This window comes from Pteropus vampyrus, unplaced genomic scaffold, assembly GCF_000151845.1.
Source record: "Pteropus vampyrus isolate Shadow unplaced genomic scaffold, Pvam_2.0 Scaffold545, whole genome shotgun sequence".
NCBI classification, from domain to species: Eukaryota; Metazoa; Chordata; class Mammalia; order Chiroptera; family Pteropodidae; genus Pteropus; species Pteropus vampyrus.
In genome coordinates this window covers 711,677-730,287 of record NW_011889326.1, presented here as the reverse complement: position 1 = coordinate 730,287, position 18,611 = coordinate 711,677, and the positions used below count along the sequence as shown (strand labels likewise).

The window sequence follows — 18,611 nt, the reverse complement described above, 5'->3', positions numbered from 1 at the left end:
TCTGATGCTGCTAAAAATCGACTCATGCAAAAAGATATCCACAGAATTGCTTTCATTACAAAAATAAAGAAACATACATGTCCAATCATAGGAGGGGTAAACAAAGAATAAAATATAACTCAAAAAAGAGAATAAACCAAATTTGTGCTCATTAACGGAAGACTCTCAAAAACACGTTGTTTAATAAGCAAGTCATAAGAGAGTATACATATTATGATTCTACTTACATGAAGTAGAAAACTAATAATATGTCGTTTAGAGATAGAGACATTAAAACTATAACAAAAAAACAAGAATTAATCCAAAATTCAGGATGCCTTGGGAGGGAAGGAGGCAGAGGGGGATATATGCTTGGGGAAGGGCCCAGTCTCTAAGATACTCTGGTAATGTTCTGTTACTTTACTAGATGACAGATGCGGGACTGTTTGTGTAATTTCTATATACATTATATACATTCACATTTATATGTAAACTGTGAGAGACAGTGTAGTCTAGTGGTTAATATCATGAAAGATGTAGTCAGACTGCCTGAGCTTAAATCTTGGTTCTGCTCCTTCAGTACTTTTGACCTTAGGGAAGTATTAATTCAGTGCCTGAGCCTCCTCAATGTAAAGTAGGGGTTCCAACGATACTGACCTCATACACGTATGTACATAAAACGAAGTGTCTGCTATATAGTAAGCACTAATAGGTATTTGTTATTATTCTGGGTTTTTTTGCTATTTTTTGTATGTTTCATTTATTTCGCAACAAAAATTTCCTTCAGGAAAAAAGTGAAAAATGAAGCTAGACGCTTCCTCGAATGGTTTGATTTAATTTTACTCAGGTGCAAAGGAATTGATGGTGCTGTAATTAAAGATTCTTCTATTTAAATTTGAATGTATTTCTCTCCTGTTGAGTTTTTAGTTTTAATCTGTTTTATATCCTGCTTGTTAACAACATTCTTATGTTGATTTTTCTTTACTGTGATTATTTTTATAAAGCTTTGCAAAGCCAGCTGGCAGGTATGAGTGAAAAGGCACCTCACACTTTTTTTTGAATCTCTCCAAGCTGGCCTGTTCTTGCTCACCAGCCTATCTCTCTCTCCATGGCAACAAATCTGCCCTCCAGGGAGTGGTAACCTATGGGCAGTGTTATCACTGTGAGGGGGAATGCCAGGTCAAAGCAGGCTCCCGGGGTCCTGAGGACTGTTACCTACTGTGACAGGCAGGGCATACAGCGCTCTCCATGGCACAAACAAGGCAGGAAGGAAGAAGGTTTTCAGTCCGCCTTTCAGGGAAGATGGCAAACCACAGCCTGAGGATGAGCCCTGTATCAGACAGATGAAAGAGTTGAAAAGAAAAGCTACAAGATGAGCGGTTTTACTGTTAACATGTAGAATATCAGGCAGGAGGTCAGAAAAATTCTGGTTGGTTTTTGAGATCTTAAGATGTTCATAACTTAGTGGCAGAGGTATTCTTCTTTGCCAAATAACTCCCATTCAGATTCATTCATTTGGGAAATGTTAAGGAACTATTTTATGAGGCAAGACCTGCCAGACACTGGGGAAGAATCTGAAGAAAACAGACCTGGTACCTGCCCTCTTGGAGTTTAAAGTCTAGAGAGGGCTACAGAAGCATAAGGAAGTTACAGTGTGAGTGATTAAGGCGAGAAGCCTAACCTTCAGCAAAGGATGTCCAAATGTCAACTTGTACAATAAGTATAAGCCAGGCAATTGGTGTTGGCGGGGGAGGGGTGGGGAAATTGGAGAGGGAGAACGTGGCGCATTCAGTGTGGCTGACTGGGTTTAGCTTGTGCGTCAGTGAGTGAGGTGTGACAGGTAAATGGGCCAGATCATGTCAGACCTTATGAACTCACAAGATTAATGAATATGAAAATTAGTTGTAGGAAAGGAAGTCTATGATAATGATACAGAATTTATGTGATTCGTTCACTCTGATCCCAAATCAGAAAACATTCTGTACAATCTGATGGCAAAAACATGAGACGTGGATTGTTTCTCTACTCCTATGTGTTCCTTAGTGATTTAAGCCATATTGGAAACTTGGAGAAACAAATTCAAATGCATGACTTAGGAATTATATAAAATGATGTTCTCTTTCATGTGTGATATATTTGCACATATCTGTGTGTAATTTGGAAGGAGAGCACCACACTCCTGCCCTGGCTTAGTATGGCTTCTGGGGAGGCCCGTGTCCCAAAAGCCGTGGCAGGGGATTGCCTGAAGGTACCCTCCCAACGGGGAGCAGTTCTGATCTTGGCATAAAAAATAGAAATGCGAGTGAAAGTCATTTATCCTACTAAAGTTTAGCCTAAATTCTAATTTCTGTGATGAAGAAAGACCCACTGTAATTACAGAGTCTCTCTGAGTCCTTCCTTGGCCAGAAGGATTCATTTCTCCCCAATTAACCCAGGACCACAGGTTTGTTTATTGAATCATGGGAGTGGGGGTTCCTGGGTCTAAGCCTGAGGAGGTTGACCAAACGAGGTCAGCCTGTTGTTTGACAGAAAATGAGAAAGATGTACTCTCCAGGGTGGGCAGCCTGAGACAGAGGAAAGACCACAAAGCAAGTGAGAAGAACAGCAAAATGTTTCATCATCTGAGGTTTTGAATGGGCCTGTTTGACTCTGAGTTTTACCAGGTTTGCCCAGTTTTGTCTAGAAATTTGGGGAAGAAAGGGGCTGAGCTTTAGCCCTGTGATAGGCAGGACTTTTGGGTTTTGCAGTTTGGTTATTTGGCTGTTATGTTATGTGTAGGTTTCTTTCTTTTTCTTTTTCCTCTTAGTGACAGCCATTCTCAGCTGTCAGCATTGTCTTCCTCTGATGACATCTTTCCCAGTAAGAAATTTAAAATAGCATCGCTCCCTCCAGAGTGTGTTGAGAGAAGAGATGATTAGCATAAAGATGTTTGCGAAGTTTTGACCCTCACACCATCCTCTCAGGCAGAAATGGGTAAAAATTAGCTGTATGATCTTCCTGACCCCAGTGTATTTTATTAAGTCCTTTTGCTGTTCTGAACTGTCTTGACGAAGGAGCTAGAAAATTAAAAGGAGGCTTTGTGGACAAGCCAGAATGTAAGTGTGGTGGGGTTTTCTTTTCTTTCTTTCTTTTTATTGGAGTTTGCCCTGAAGTGTAGCAGTTCTGTGAATCCTTTGTAGGGCCATGAAATGAACTGTTTATAGGAAATATACCAAGCCAAATTTCTAGAATAGGGATGTTGGAAGTCAGGGAGGCTGAGATGCACAAACCTATATAGTTCTCTATAACTTCAGTAAAAATTTTTTTGAGGCATAAAGATCCTGCACATTTTGCAGAGGGTACTCAGAGAAAGACCTGGAAGGGCTTTTTTGAGGCAAAATATCCAGGATCGACTATCCTCTCTGTAAGGCTGGAGGTTTGGGGGTGGGTCTCCTGAAGAGAATATTCAAAATGAAGGCAAGTATGTAAACACTCAGAGAAGTGTGATATTGTCAGGAATAAATTATTAATATTACTAAAGGGAAAGGGTGTGGGAAAAGCCACGAGGAACTAGGGACAAAAGAACAGTTAACCAAACATGAACGTGTGGCATGGACTCACAGTCCCAGTACCTAGGCAAAACTTTGCAAGCTTTGCTACCCGGTCCTTTATTTCTCCAAACCTGTCTGGAAATCTCATCTTTGTAACTTGGACCTGATAACCCTCAGTCCCCCTGCCATGACACTCAGGGGACTTATCAATGGGACATTAAGCCTGTAAGTACCATATACTGTAAACTCTATAAAGCATTCCCTGATGAGAGAAGCCTTATTGATGGTCATATTCTGAATGCTGTTCTTCACATCCATGCTCTCTGTGGCTCAGATAACTGTGTGCCTTCATAAGAAGAGAGTAATCAGTGGAAAGTTAATAGTAAAACACCCACCAACACTCAACAGCAAGATACTAATGTAGGTATTAAATGCTACTTTGCATTACATGGATAATATGAAATTTATTTTGGCAAAAGACAGAGGTTCTTTTTATGAAATTGTTCTGTGAGTTAGCTGAACTAATTTCTGCCAGCACCATGCTTTTCAAAAATTATGCCTCATATGCAAAAAGGAAGGGCTTCCCCACCCCACCCTACCCCACCCCCACCTATCAATTAAAGGTCTTACAAACAAATTCATGTGTGTTCGATCTGGTGTTTGAAGACTAGATCAATGTTTAGCATATTCAGATTCATAGGAATTTAAAAGTCAGCTTGTGATCCTGTGCATGACAGCCTCGGAACTGTACATGGCCAGGCACCATCTTGCCTCAGTGCTATTTATGTGGCAGTTGAAGCAGAGCTGTGTGGCCACTTAGTTGCCACATCAGGGCATTTTAAAGGGCTTGCCAAGGATTGAGAAGGAAGTGGTCAATTATACCCCCTCATATTGAAATGTTGCCGTCTGGGATTCAAACTAAAATAAATACGTACTACCTAAAAAACCAGGGAGCTGGTGCCAGGGGGCAGAGAGGTAGACAAGGCCTGGTGGGCATTCTTACTCTTTCCTGCGGTGGGGGGAGGGGCTCTCCCCAGTCTGTGACCTTGTACCTGCTGGTACACAAACCCCTGAAGGCCACAGTGACAGTGTGGGCAGACGGCAGCTGTTATTATTCCAGTGTCTCAGTGTATTCTGCACACACCTTGGATGTGAGCAGCTTCACTGGCTTCAGAGCAGGGCAAGGGACGTGTGTGGCTCAGCTCCCGGCAGTGAGCCTAAGACATGCCTCTTCCAGGATGAGTTGCCAGGGTCTGAGGTAACAAAGAGCCCTCTCCAAGTCCTCTCCCACACCCACCCACTACAGATCCAGGCCAACATTCCGAAGCTTGGGAGAGCTTTTCTACCTCTTAAATCTAAGGGCCTGCTCTGAATGCAAAGAGGATTCCTCCTCCTGTTCCCATCATACGCTATTACTGCAGGGCATCGGCAGATGGAGGCTGCCTTTTATATGCAAATATTTGGAACCCATTAATTCCCCAGTTCCTGCCACCTACCTTCCTTCTTGTAAGGCCCTGTTGGTACCATCCAAATGGCAACAGAAGTTCCCACCCAACTGGAACTATTAAAGACTTTAAGGCAAGGTTACAGCTTAAGGCCTGAAATAGACTTATTTTTGACACTCCAGTGCTGATTCAGATGGCTACTGGGAAAGAAGACTCTACAAGAGGTGGATGATTTAAGGCAACACTCTTGGGGAGGGGAAAGGCATTTTATGTCTAATGAGGAAAATGACAGCTTTCGTTTACTGACCCCTGACCAAGTGCCGGGCACTGTGCTGAATGCTTTATGGAAGGATTTTGTTTTTTCCTGGCAGGAGGTCTGCATTGTCATTATTCCAGATTTACATGAAAGAAAAGAGGAGCTCTTAAGAGGCTGAGGAATTTTTCCAGAACCACCCATCTGGGTCGTGGTAAAGCCAGAATTGGACCCTAGGCAACCTAACCCACCCTCTGAGCCCTTTGAATGCTCCACTGAAGAGGTGAAAGAACTCAGAGCTGCCATAGAAATGGCAAGGACAGCAGAGACAATTGAGGATTTATCGGGTCCCCTTCCACCCTGACATTAGAGTCAGGGGTTGTCAAAGGAGCTTCTGGCCTTCTCATAGTCCTTCAGCCCCTCTTCCTTTCTTTGTTTTTCTTCCCTTCCCTACTGGCCTTTCTCTGCTCCCTCTCCCTTGGAGCCCGAGGAAGCCTCTGAGCCAAGCCCTGTGAAGTTTGCCAAGTCAGATCCCTCCCCAGCAGCCATTTCTTTCAGCAGAGCTTTGCTGATCAATATTGAAAGCTTCAGCCAGAGAAGAAAAATGTTCTCAAAATACAAAACTTGTCTCCCAGGGAGACTCTTCATTAGGAGAGAGGGAGTACTTCAGACTACTCCAGCGGTCCTCTAAAGTGGTCTGACCAGGCATTCTGAATAAGGCATTCAGTAACGGCCCTCCGCTGCCCGACACCCAGCTTCCAGAATTGCCAGGCTCCTTAGCCTGCCTCACAGTCCCGGCTGGTGTATCGTGGAATCCACTTCCCTTTCACTGCCTTTAGCTGCACCATATTTTTCTTTGCTACTCTTATGTATTTTGAACTTATATTTCACATTTTAACTAAAATTTTCTCTTGCTGCTCCCTACACCCCTCAGTCTATGGCATGTGTATACCCTTGTGTTCGGCCTCAGTACCACAACCAAAGAGCCTTCCTATTTTACTACTATATCAAGCAGTTTCTTTCACTGTCACTAAACCAGGCAGTCTTTGTCAGGTGGAAACTGGAGAACAAAATGAGAAAGAGAAGTTTTTTTCCTTCCAGAGGAAGTTGTTTCTTCTTGTACCAGTCTTTATATAAAGCAGTCCTGACAGAAAGTGACCTTGCTAATGGTTTCATGCCTGGGGTAAGTTGGCCCTGGAATATGGCTGCTAATGAGCTCTAAAATGGCCACCAGCCTGGATGGATATTGGAGCCAGGGCAAAAACCTCTAAAAGTTGGGTTCCTGGGGTTGTGTTGAGTTGCTCAGTTTATGAGGAAAGCTCCCTGCAAGAAGCCTCATTTTACCCATTTCTTATTTCATGTCAATACTGGGTCTCCTGTAGCACAAAAGAGACGTCAGGAAACTGGCCCTGGAGTTCAAGTGCACTATTAAGTTTTTGAATGCAGCATCTAATCTATCCCTAGTTGTCCATGTAGACTACTCTTTTAAGGCGGGGTGGGGGGAATAACATTCACTAGAGAAGCCTAACAAAAGCTGTGTGGAGGAATCTAAGCTCCTGGCGACAATGTTGGGACAAGAAGGCCTAGGGATTCTCCCTAAGCTTACTGCTCAGGTCGGGGCTGTCCTTCCCCGAGGCAAATGGTACCCAGATAATGGCTAGAAGCTGGCAAAACTGAAGTTCTGAGAGGAGAGGGGAATGGCTAAGTAGGCCCACCACACAGTAAAAGTGTGAAGCAAAACCTCACACCACTCCTGTGGTATGGAGACCTTAAGCCCAGAAATTAATGAAACATGTTCTAGGACTGGGAAAATCCATATTGTCCCCCAGTAAAGGCAAACTTTCAAATCTCTGTTGGTAACGTAGGGCACACAGTGTTTACTGTGTTTAAGCCCTACTGAAGAGAAGCTAATATCTTACTTTAAACCCACCATGAGAAAGACTAATTAGACACAATGGCTCCTTCCCTCCAGTCTTTCCCCCACCTCCATCCCAAAGTCTAATAGGACAGTTTGAGAGAAACTTCAAACATGTGCAATAAAATCAGAATGTGAGACGAGGTAGATTTGGGGGGATAAAAAACAAAATAGAAATTCACAATGGTGAAAAATATGTCATTGAAATAAAGTGACTCAATGAATGGACTGAATAGTAAACTGCTGAAGAAGGAATAGGTGACTTACGACATATAACAGATAAAAAAAGAAAACAAAAGAAGCTGAAATCTGGAGGGTAAACTAAGATCTAATAGGAGTTTATGGAAAAATATAAAAAAATACAGGGGAGGCAATATTCAAAAGTTCATGACTGAGAATTTTCCAGAATCAAATTATCTTCTGAGTCTAAAGAAGTGAAATTAATTTCCAATCACGATAGATAAAAAGGAATCCTCATTGTTATGTCTTACTGGGACTTAATACTATCAACAACCAAACAAAAAATTTAAAAGCTACCAGTGAGAAAAGATATTTACTTACAAAGAAACAATACAAGTCGGACTTCTCAACAAAAGAAGTCAGAAGTAAATGGAATATTATCTACTAACTGCTGGAGAAAAATAATTGTCAGTCTAGCGTTCTATACCCAATAAAGCTATCACCCAAGGATAAAGGCAAAAATAAAGAATTTTGTGGTCCAAAGACTGGAAAAGTTTATCTCTCACAGCCAGCCCCTTGTTAAGAGAATTACTAAAAATGTGCTTCAGTAGAAGAAAATCAAATCTAGAAGGAATAGATTTCAAAAAGCAAATAAGTTAGTATGTTGGTTTCTTTATATAAGTTATGAATGATAATAGCTAATAGAGTCTTAAAAACAAGGTGAAATTAAAGTAGGTAGTAACATGGAAGATGAAAGAAGGCATCCTAAGATCCCTTTATTTTCAGGACGAGAAAATGATAACTCATATATTAAAAAATTTATGTCAACTGTAATTGAAAAATAAATTTAAAAAATTTTAAGCATAACTTCATAAAGAACAGAAATAGTACACTAACACTTCAAAACCAGTAAAGGGAGAGAAAAAGTATTAAAGAAAGCTATCAACCTAACAGGAATGAAGGAAAGAAAACATAATAAATAGAAAATACAAAATTAACTGTGTATGTCTTTTTCTATGTATATTTATAATGGCAAAAACAGATTTAACTTAATCACTATAAGATTAGATTTTATTTTAATTAGCCACATATCACTAATGCAATACATTTTAAGTAATACAAAGTTTAGAAGTCCTACTCTGCCTTGTGAATTTTATTGAAAAATATTAGGGTGAGAAGGTAGCTTTGAAAATGACTATGATTTCTTGCCTAAGAGACTGGAGATACCATTAACTAAAGGATGATAGATGGGAACGATCCACCTTGGAAGTGAAAATAAGTTAACATTTATTGACTTCTTCCTAAGTCTTAACTGGGCTCTATGGAGGAAATCAAGAGGGAACACTAGAGAGAAGAATTTGTACCATGTGTCATGGAGAAGAATTTGTACCATGTGTCATGGAAGCCCAGACACAGGAGGGAAACTTGAAGTATGTAATGGCAGGGAAGTTCCACAAGGAAAGACATGAGACTTCAAGGGTAAAGAGGATGGTCAGCGGTATCTGTGCTGGAGAAAAGGTGAACAGACTGAGTATGGAGAAGAAGCCTTTAGGTGAAGCTTTTAGAGGACACATTAGTCGGGTGTTGGGCCCACTGCTAAGAGATTAAGGAAAGAAATGGGAAGTAAGAAATGAGAAGTAAGACATTGAGGGAGCTGGAATGGATTTCTCAAGAAATTCAACACCAAGGGGAAGACAGAATAGATGGAAAGAGAAATGTAGGCTCAAAGGAAGTTATCTTGGAATAGGCAATAACCATTTTTAAGAATAAAAACTTAATTTTCTAGAAGTGAGGAAACTCACTTCCCTGAAGTGAGGAAACCATCTTTTCTAGGTGACTTAATGGTGCTTTTTAAAACACTAAAGCTAATTTTGGCCATTTAAAATGACTGTTTTAAATACCCAGTCACCAGCAATAGCAATATTAGGGTGGTCTCTTGCCTTTATGAATGATACTCTTTCATGACTTAAAACCAGTTGACGTTGTTTAACCTTGATCCCTCGGTCATTGCCCCTTGACTGCAGGACCTGTTAAGGTCTGTATGCCGCTAGACTAGCCACAGGGGCTGTTTTGAATTCTATCTATCTATCTATCTATCTATCTATCTGTCTGTCTGTCTGTCTGTCTGTCTATCTATCTATTGACTGACATCTTTGAATATCTTTTTTACTGTCAGCCATCTTTTCCCATAACTTGCCATAGTTTTTTTATGTCTAGTCTGCTCATGAGCTGGGTTAAGTTATGTTCAGCTCTGACAGATGAATCTACTCTGTATATTGACTCAGCCAGGTTCCTGAACTTGAAAGGCTAAGGTGCAAACCCTGGTCAATCGCCAGGACAATAAACACTCTGATATTCCTGGTAGCCTTTCCCTATGTGGTTATAGCTCAGATATACCATTTAATATAAAACCAAGAGTAACCTGGGGTAAGCATCTGAGAGGCTCTTCTTAATGTAGTAGATGAGCTGAGTGCAGTATGTGAATTTGGGAACATTTATTTGGCTCTTTAGGAGGTTTGTTTATTTCCTGATCCCGGAGAGGGCTGACCGGCTGTATCTACCCTCAAGTGTAACTTTTAAGATGCCTGCCTCAAAGCTGATAATTCTCTCAATACCGCTAGAAAAAGGAGATGTCTTTCCTTCCCACTTACCATCCATCCTCCAAGAAGAAAAGCATTTATTTTGTTATTAACTATAATAGCGTCTGCTCTGCAACCTGTAGTGTGTGCTGCACCTCTGTCTGCTACCTCCACTGTATGAGTAAGTAGACTTGAATTTCAAAGACTCTATAACCTGGAATCTTAACAATCCTGAGACTATTTGCTGTAGACCTTGGTCTTAAATAATGTAATGATGGGGCTAGATGCAGGTCTCTTTTAACATGAGAACTGGTAAGTTCATAAAGGGTTTTAACAGAAGAAATGGAGATTTCTGGTGTTCTGAATCCTGCAACTCACAGTTCCAAAAACAAGTAGGGAAGGGCCACTAGTAATATCAAAGTGGTCTTGTGTTAAAGGCCCAGAGGCTGTCTTCCAAGAGGCCTTCCTTACAGGGTGACATTTATTATCTTGGTGATTTACCAGAGTCTGGCTTTTAGCTTTTCAAGTTCAAAACTCAATCAATCAATATACGAAGAACAGATTCATTGTCAGAGCTTGAATCACCTTAACCAAGCTTAAAGATTGATCTGCAAACCAAAATGCCAGTTTACATTTATACAGAAAAATATAACTGATTGATATCCTTAAAGTACAAATGACTTTCCCTGTAGGCAGGCCTACACAGGGAGGCAGATCATAATCAGGTTATTTGGTGAACATACAATCAGAATAAAAGTGAATCATGTTTAATGACACAAGCTAAGAGAGTAATTCATCCACGCTAAATATGGTCCTCCCAGTGGAACTAAATTTCTTTGAAGTCTGTCAGCTAAGACTCTCTGTCCTGATCAGTATTTGGATAGATACCTAATAATGTTTTGTCTCATTTTTTTAATGCTTCAAGGCTAGCCTAGGCCCATATCCACCCATATCACTTCCCATATTAGTCTTTCTCTAAATGTTAATACTTTTCATCAGCTTATAGCATATAGTCATTCTTTTGTTTAAAGGTACAGTTTAAATCTCAATGATCAACCTTATATTCAAGTTCATGGGAGATCCCTCACTGTGCTTAAATTGGTCAAGAGGAGAATGTGGCATTGATAAGGATGGGTAGAGCAGCTTACCCCCACCAAGACTTATCAGTCATTTACTCATAAAACCACATTTTTACTATATTCCTATGCTACTTGTATATCATTAACATTTTTCTTTAACTTGCTTTTAAAAAAGAAAATTTAAAAGATTTACCCCTACCATAAATGGGAAATGATTATCCTTTGTCCTAAAAGGAATGTAGTCCTAAAAATAAATATACTGAAAGTAAAAGCTCTTATTTTTCCCATGTACTTCTTTAGCTGGACACTGTTTGCCAGGGGAAGCCCTGAGCCTGAGCAGATCCATGCTAACCATACAGTAACACCAAACTAAGACTTTCTCCGTAACATCATCAAAAACCTCAAAAGAGTGTTGAGCAATGGAAAAATTTAGGATGTTATTTGTCTCGTATCTTGTTCATCTACCATCTAAAAAATAATTTACATTAGGCATCCCATATTTGGGGAAACAATGACCTAGGCTTTTTGAGACTTTAAGGGTATCTGAAAACTATTTACAGGCTATAGTGATGCCTCCATTCTAGCCTTGCCTGACCCATATTTTACCCGATGCACCAATGGTCTCATTTCTGCTTTTCCCTGCACAGGTACACACTAGCAGCTCAAGACTTGGTGATGCGTGCTCGTGGTGTCCTGAAGGACAGAGGATGGCGGATATCTAATGACCGACTGGGCTCAGGAGATGACATTTCTGTATATGTCATTCCTTTAATACATGGAAACAAACTGTCATGAAAACGGCCCAGGGGACTGGAAGAACAGAAGAAAGCTGGGATGCCTCTTGGCAGGGCAGGGTGGGAAGTGCCTCCCCGGCAGCACTCCAGGTGATACCACTCTCTTCCCAGCCCAGGTGGGGAGTCTGCTGCCAAAAGGCCTCTGGCTGTGCTTCAAGAGGATCCTTAGTTTTCAGTTTCCTCTTCAGTAACAGGTCTGGATACTCAACAAAAGCAAAACATAAAGGCTGCTACTGAGTGTTGTATTTCTTTTGGTTCCTTTAATAGGCCTCCTAGGTGGCCACTGCCCATTTGGGGCACACACAGTCATATTTATTTTATCTAGAGTAGCTGGGGCAGCCATTTTCAGGTGTAACTGGCAGAAGACTCTTCAGCCTATCAAGCTGCCAATTTCTCTACAGGTTAAAGTGCTGCATTAGAAAGTTGGGGATCACGCCTCAGGAAGTGTGAGCGTCCACCTTCCAGTAAGCCTGAGATTCATTTCAGGGAATGCCGTGTGTGTCTATCTCTATTTTTTTCTTGATGACGATGGGTGAGGCAGGGATCTGGCAGGGCGGGGAGAGATGGAGCAGCATTCTTTTAATCTTAATTGTTTCCCTTCCATAGAACAGGCCTGGGACTTTCCAATTCCTTGATGAGGGATTTGTGTGTCAAAGTCCAGCCTGGGCTGTCCCCATATTCTGTAGCCCACACCACCCAGGCAGCCATCTGGAGTGGTGCCTTGGCTAGCAGAGTGTTGTCTGTTGTGTAATAATTTGTTCCCAAGTTGAATTTTCTCACTGAATCAGTGTTTTCATGAAATTTTGGGTGTTTCTTTGGACCAATAGTTCCTCTATTGTCTTCAAGTGTCCCCCTTACGTGGCTCGAGATTTCTGTTTCTGAGCCTGGGTTTTTATTTCTGAAATGTTTCCCCTGCCTCCACCTCCACTGTGCCACAGGGACACAGGTAAAGCAGTGTTTAGTAGAGCAGTACAGGAAGTTCCTTTTATCAGTTCACCATACCGCATTTCAGGACTATCCATTTTGGATCCAAATTCCATGGACTGTGACTGTCCCCAAGCCTATGCCAAACAACATGTAAGTGTCAGTCCGTCAAGGAGCAGCAGGTCTGCTCTCCACCATCTTTGAACAAGGCCCACTCAGAATGGCCTTTTAAAAAAACAATTTGAATTGGGTTGATTGTCCATTCTCATGCTGGTATGCCTGCTCCTTCTCCAGGAATCATATCCCAGCCACCCATTTCTCACTGTCCTCCACCTCCGAGTGTTCCTCACAAGTGCAGCCGCAGCAGAAGCAGTAGACAGATCAGATCTACCTGCTGCTGTACTGCCAGGAGGAATTGCAAAATAGATATTTAAAATCACTTCTCTCTCTCTCTCACCGCTACTCTGCATTGGGGGAACTTATAGAGCAAAGTCCAATGACCGAGTCTTCTTCCTGCAGAGCTCCTATGTTATCGTCGCCATCCTGACAGCTTTTGATACTTAAAAGATTCTTCCCACTCAGTGAAGGAAAGGGTCATTGGTGTGATCCCCACAGATGCTGGAGAGCAAATTCTAGGTCTCGTGCTTCTTTGAATCCCTTTCCCAGAGGAGAGGAACCTCTGGGACAGTTAATTGCCTCCATTCCTAGAGTGGTAGTATTTTCTTAAGAATAGCCTGGAGCCTTCGTACTCAGGAATGTGTCCATCACACAGTGTGGAAAAAAGTACTTGGGAATTTAGCCACCAGGTCGTTGCCCAAATGTTGCCTGGGAAGAACTGGACTACAACCTTGCCAGGAGTCCTCTTCATCTGACAGCTTCCCTACTCTTTTGGTAAATCTCAGCTACCCCAGTCATCTCTGTGAAGATAAGTTTGTGGTAAACTATTTGTTTCTCTGGCAGAATTTGAAGCCATGGGAAAACACGCAGACATCTTACAGCAGTGTGGTCCATTTTTCTGTTCCTGCTCTGACTCTCAAAGCCATATACAAACTGGAACCTTGAGAAGTTTTCCTTGGAGGACTCTGAGCCACTAGCTTTAGGAAGCTGTTCTCACAAGCAATCACCTCTGTCCCGTGATACCTTTAATCGAGCTTCTTCCTGCAGAGCTTCTGTGCTATCATCGCCATCTTAATGCCTTTCATTTATTTTCTTTCCTGAGCTTCTCTCTGGGCCCTACCTTGAGCTTCTGTAGTTTTATTTGAGCCACCAGAGCGAGTCTGGATGTAGATGTCACGTAGATGTCATGACAGCCTTCTACTCATTAATTCATTTACTGCCAAGGCATGTCTCAGGAAAAACTCCGGAACCTCCTTATTCAATTTGTCCTAAAGTCTTGAGCATTTAGTCCTACTAGTTTTAGTTAGAAATGTACCTAGGAATTCTTTTCATGAGCCCCTTTGGGTGGGAAGATCTCAGTAGCAAGCTGAAGCCATGATTCTATATTTGGGAAATGAGAAAACTACAAATGAGGTGAATAAATCAAATGCTCTGTGCATTGAGCTTACTTACTAGATTTGGCTTTGTTTTTTACCCAGACCCCACATCATTCCATCCAGGGCAGTAACTGTGTCTACATAACAGGTTGGCCGTTGGAGCATTCCATGAAAAGGTCAAAAGACAACATACTCAAAATTCTGCCGAATATATTTATATGTGGTTCCGAAATCTTTTGTATCTGAGTTGTAGCCAAATCTGCTTGTCCTCACAGCCTCAGAGGAAGTCTTGTTTAAAAAAAGTTTTCGATTTCTAGTCAAGTCTTTATGGTTGTCTTGAAGTGTGTGTGGCCATTCCCTTGACAGTGAAAGGCTCTTTCGGTTCTCAATCTCATTGGGCTGGCCCCTGCTCTTTAGTATACTTGGTGACACTCTCTTCCTTAAAAGAGAGCAAACTGACACTCCGTCCACACTCTTCAGCATCTTCCCAGGCAACAACCAAACCTTTGTTCTTGTAACACCTGAAATCAGAGCAGTGCCAGCAGTCAAAGAGGTGGTGATGTGCTGCAGTGGTTGTGCTTATATAACTGCTGTTCTTGAGGTGAGAGGGGAGAGGTGGAAATGAGGCTAGGCCAAGTACTCAGCTGTCTCCTAGGACAAAGCCAAAAACAGTGGGAATTTCCACAGTATACAATTTTAGGGAATTTGGGTGTTTAATTTTTTAATCCCTAACTACTTATCTCCATGGGGCTGCATCAAGTCATCTGTGCTCACATTCTTCTAAGTATTCATTAACATCTTGGGAAGAATTACAGCTGTGGGTAGATCCTGGTAAGCAGGGATGAGTCTCAATACCCAGCTTTGGCCTCAGATCTTAGCCATTCAGGTAGAGTTTTTGGTTTACAAAAAAGACTAGCATGGAAACACCTGGGAAAAAAATCCCCCGCATCTTTAAAACTCTTTAGATTCTCCTCTTGATCTCACCTCCTTTCTCATCTTTCAATCAACTTTATTTACAAGGCCATGAGTGGTCAGTGATTTTCTTTTCACTAGTTTAAGGATCTATCCTTTCTTTAAATGGCCCAGCAGCTCCACACTTTTCAGAGTGGATATGTTAAGCTTTCGTGAGATTCTATTTTCAGTAAAGTTAGTGCTTCTGGGATACTTGGAGAAAGCAGTGAGAGTCACTGTCTATACAAAGAACAACCAGGCTGACCCAAAAAGTTGCAGATCTAAGAAAATAGTAAAAATTATGTTAGGAACTTGGATTTTTGAGGACTTACAATTACAGAGAAATTTTGCAGCCTGCACACCATACATAGCCCACCTTGCTCAGCAAACTGTGATGTTGTGCGGGTGATGTGACTTATGTCTGTACACTGGGATTTTTCAAAGGACACTATACAAGCAGCCTAATCAGCCTCTTATGTGAGCACAGTGGCAGCTCTTTGTCAAATTTGAGTACTTTCTAATCCACGATGTTATCTGTGTAAATAGCTTTAATTTTTCCTCTGTCTTAGATGAAGTTTTGTTTATGTAGAGACCAGGTAGACAGTGACCAAATGAGGCTGTATATGTGCTGTTGTTTTCAACTGTGATGTACTTGAAGGAGAACCTCGTGTCCTCCACTCTTCCCATCTTCCATAGTATTTTGTGTTTGTTTGGGGAGTGCTAAGGTTTAATTCTTTTACTCCTCTTTTGCCTCCATTTTCTTTGTTTCTTCTAGAGACCCAGGGAGGCCAATGGTGGAGATCATTTATAAGGAACGTATCATAAGGTCAAGGTTTCCAAAATACCCTACATACAGTGAATGAGAGGAATCTGCCTGAAAATGGTTTCAGAACCATGTACATTTATGTTTTGTGACTGTGAAACCTTGACTTTTTGTAACCCAAAAGTGAAAACTGTTTAGTAATGGGGAATCTATTTTGTGTGTGTTGAGACTTAGGTGCAATGTTCCCTAGAAAAAAGCTGAAGAAATGTATATGCTCACTGACATTTTAAAATAAAATATTATATATATGTATATAGGACACCTTTAGCAAACTTTTTTGTGTCATTTCTTTAATTCACTATGAAGTTTCTTCATATCAGGTAATAGAGTGATATGAGTATCATGACCTACTGTGGAGTTATCAACTGTGAACAGACTCAAAAGAAAATCAAAAGAGAATGGATGCCAAAACTGTTAATCTTAACAGGAATAGCCATAAAGGCTATACATTTCAATAATGCCACTAGAAAAATTACCATGGTTATTACTATCAAGAGGTATTCTTTTTATTTCATTAAGGAAAAATTGGCATACTATATTATATTAGTTCCAGGTGTACTACATAATGTTTGGATATTTGGATATACTGTGAAATGATCATCACAATACATCTACTAAACAAACATACATCACCATACTTGGTCACTGAATTTTTTTCCCTGTGATGAAAACTTTTAAGATGTACTTTCTTAGCAACATTCAAATATGCGCTACAGTATTATTAACTATAGTGACCATATTGTATATCATATCCCCCTGACTTATTTCTTTCATAACTGGAAGTTTGTATCTTTTTATTCCCTTAACTCCTTTTGCCATCCCCCACCCTACCTCTTGACAGTCACCAATCTGTTTTCTGTATTTGTTAGTTTTTTTTATGATTCTATATCTAAGTGAGATAATACTGTACTTGTCTTTCTCTGACTTATTTCACTTAGCATAATGCTCTCAGAGTTCTTTCATTTTGTCACAAATGGCAATATTCTTTTTTTATGGCTGAATATTTGTGTGTGTGTCACATTTTCTTTATCCATTCATCCATCACTACGCACGTAGGTTGTTTCTATATCTTGGCTATTGTAAATAATGCTGTAGTTAACATGGAGTGCAGATATCTTTTTTTGTTAGTGTTTCTGTTTTGTTTTGATAAATAACCCAGAGGTGGGATTGCTGGATCATATAGTAGCTCTGTTTTTTAATTTTTGAGGAATCTCCATACTGTTTTTCCATGGTGGCTGCACCAATTTGTATTCCTACCAACAGAACACCAGGGTTTCCTTTCTCCACATCTTTGCCCAATACTTGTTACTGCTTGTCTTTTTGATAACAGCCATTATAACAGGTGTCAGGTGATACCACACTGTGGTTTTAATTTTCATTTCCCTGATTAGTGATGTTGAGCATCTTTTCATGTACCTGTTGGCCACCTGTATGTCTTCTTTAGAAAAATGTCTATTTAGATCTTCTACCCATTTTTTAATTGTATTGTTTTATATTTTGTATGAGTCCTTTGTATTTTTTGGATTTTAACCCCTTATCAGATACAGGATTTGCAAATATTTTCTCCCATTCTGTAAGTTTCCGTTGTCATGTAGAAGCTTTTTAGTTTAATATAGTCCCACATGCTTATTTTTGCTTTTGTTACCTTAACTTTTGTTGTCAAGTCCAAAAAATCATTGCCAGGACGAATATCAAGGAGCTTACTGACAATGTTTTCTTCTAGGAGTTTCCTGTTTTCAGGTCTTACATTCAAGTCTTTAATCCATTGTTTATGAGATTTTTCTTGTTTCCTGAGGTAGGCATTTATTGCTATGAACTTCCCTCTTAGAACTGCTTTTGCTGCATCCCATGTTTTGTATGTTGTATTTCCATTTTCATTTGTATCGAGGTATTTTTTGATATCTCTTGATTTCTTCATTGACCCAACGGTTGTTCAGTACCATGTTGTTTAATCTCCACATATTTGTAAATTTTCCAGTTTTCTTCTTGTAATTGATTTCTAGTTTCATACCATTGTAGACAGAAAATATGCTTGATATAATTTTAAATCTATTTAAATTTGTTAAGACTTGTTTTGTGGCCTAATATATGATCTGTCTTGGAGAATGTTCCATATGCACTTGAGAAGAATGTGTATTCTGTTGCTTTTGGATAAAATGTTCCGTATATATCTGTTAATTCCATCTGGTCTAAATGTGTCATTTAAGACCAATGTTTATTTTCTGCCTTGATCTATCTGTTCATGTAAATGGTATATTAAAGTTCCCTATTATTATATTATCTGTTGCTCCCCATAGGTCTGTAAATATTTGCTTTCTATATTTAGTTGCTCCTATGTTGGGTATATAAATATCTACAAATGTTATATAGTCTTTTTGGACTGAACCCTTTACACCAAGGTATTTTTAAGAGAGAGGGCCAATAACTAAGATCCTTGCTGAAGATAGTAAGAGTCAAGACTCTCCTTAGTCACTTAAACATTTTAACTACTACAAAGTGTTAGTAAAATGTACCATCTTATAAAGAAAAGTAACCATAACATGTAGGATAAGACATCAAAGAATGCTAAATCTGCTTAACTCTAGAGTCCAGGAAGTTAAAATTAATCTAGAAAATATCAACACAATGGTAAAAATAATCAAAGTATTAATTCACAAGAAAGCTAA

The 18,611-nt window shown here is 40.2% G+C and overlaps 1 protein-coding gene and 1 long non-coding RNA gene across 4 annotated transcripts in view; one reads left to right on the top strand and one right to left on the bottom strand.

Annotated features, from left to right (window-relative positions):
* The window catches only part of LOC111733267, an 89,629-nt gene that overhangs the window by 34,850 nt on the left and 36,168 nt on the right, over nucleotides 1–18,611 (bottom strand). The window lies entirely within an intron of this gene.
* The window catches only part of PPM1H (protein phosphatase, Mg2+/Mn2+ dependent 1H), a 235,808-nt gene that overhangs the window by 200,095 nt on the left and 17,102 nt on the right, over nucleotides 1–18,611 (top strand). Inside the window, exon 10 of one of the 3 annotated variants that reach the window (XM_023525264.1) lies at nucleotides 11,608–16,204. The exons of the other annotated variants lie outside the window; for them this stretch is intronic. Within the exon in view, the coding sequence (XP_023381032.1) occupies nucleotides 11,608–11,755 (148 nt within the window). The 3' untranslated portion in view covers nucleotides 11,756–16,204. Of the gene's footprint in view, nucleotides 1–11,607; nucleotides 16,205–18,611 lie in introns of those variants that run through there. 3 annotated transcript variants of the gene reach the window in all.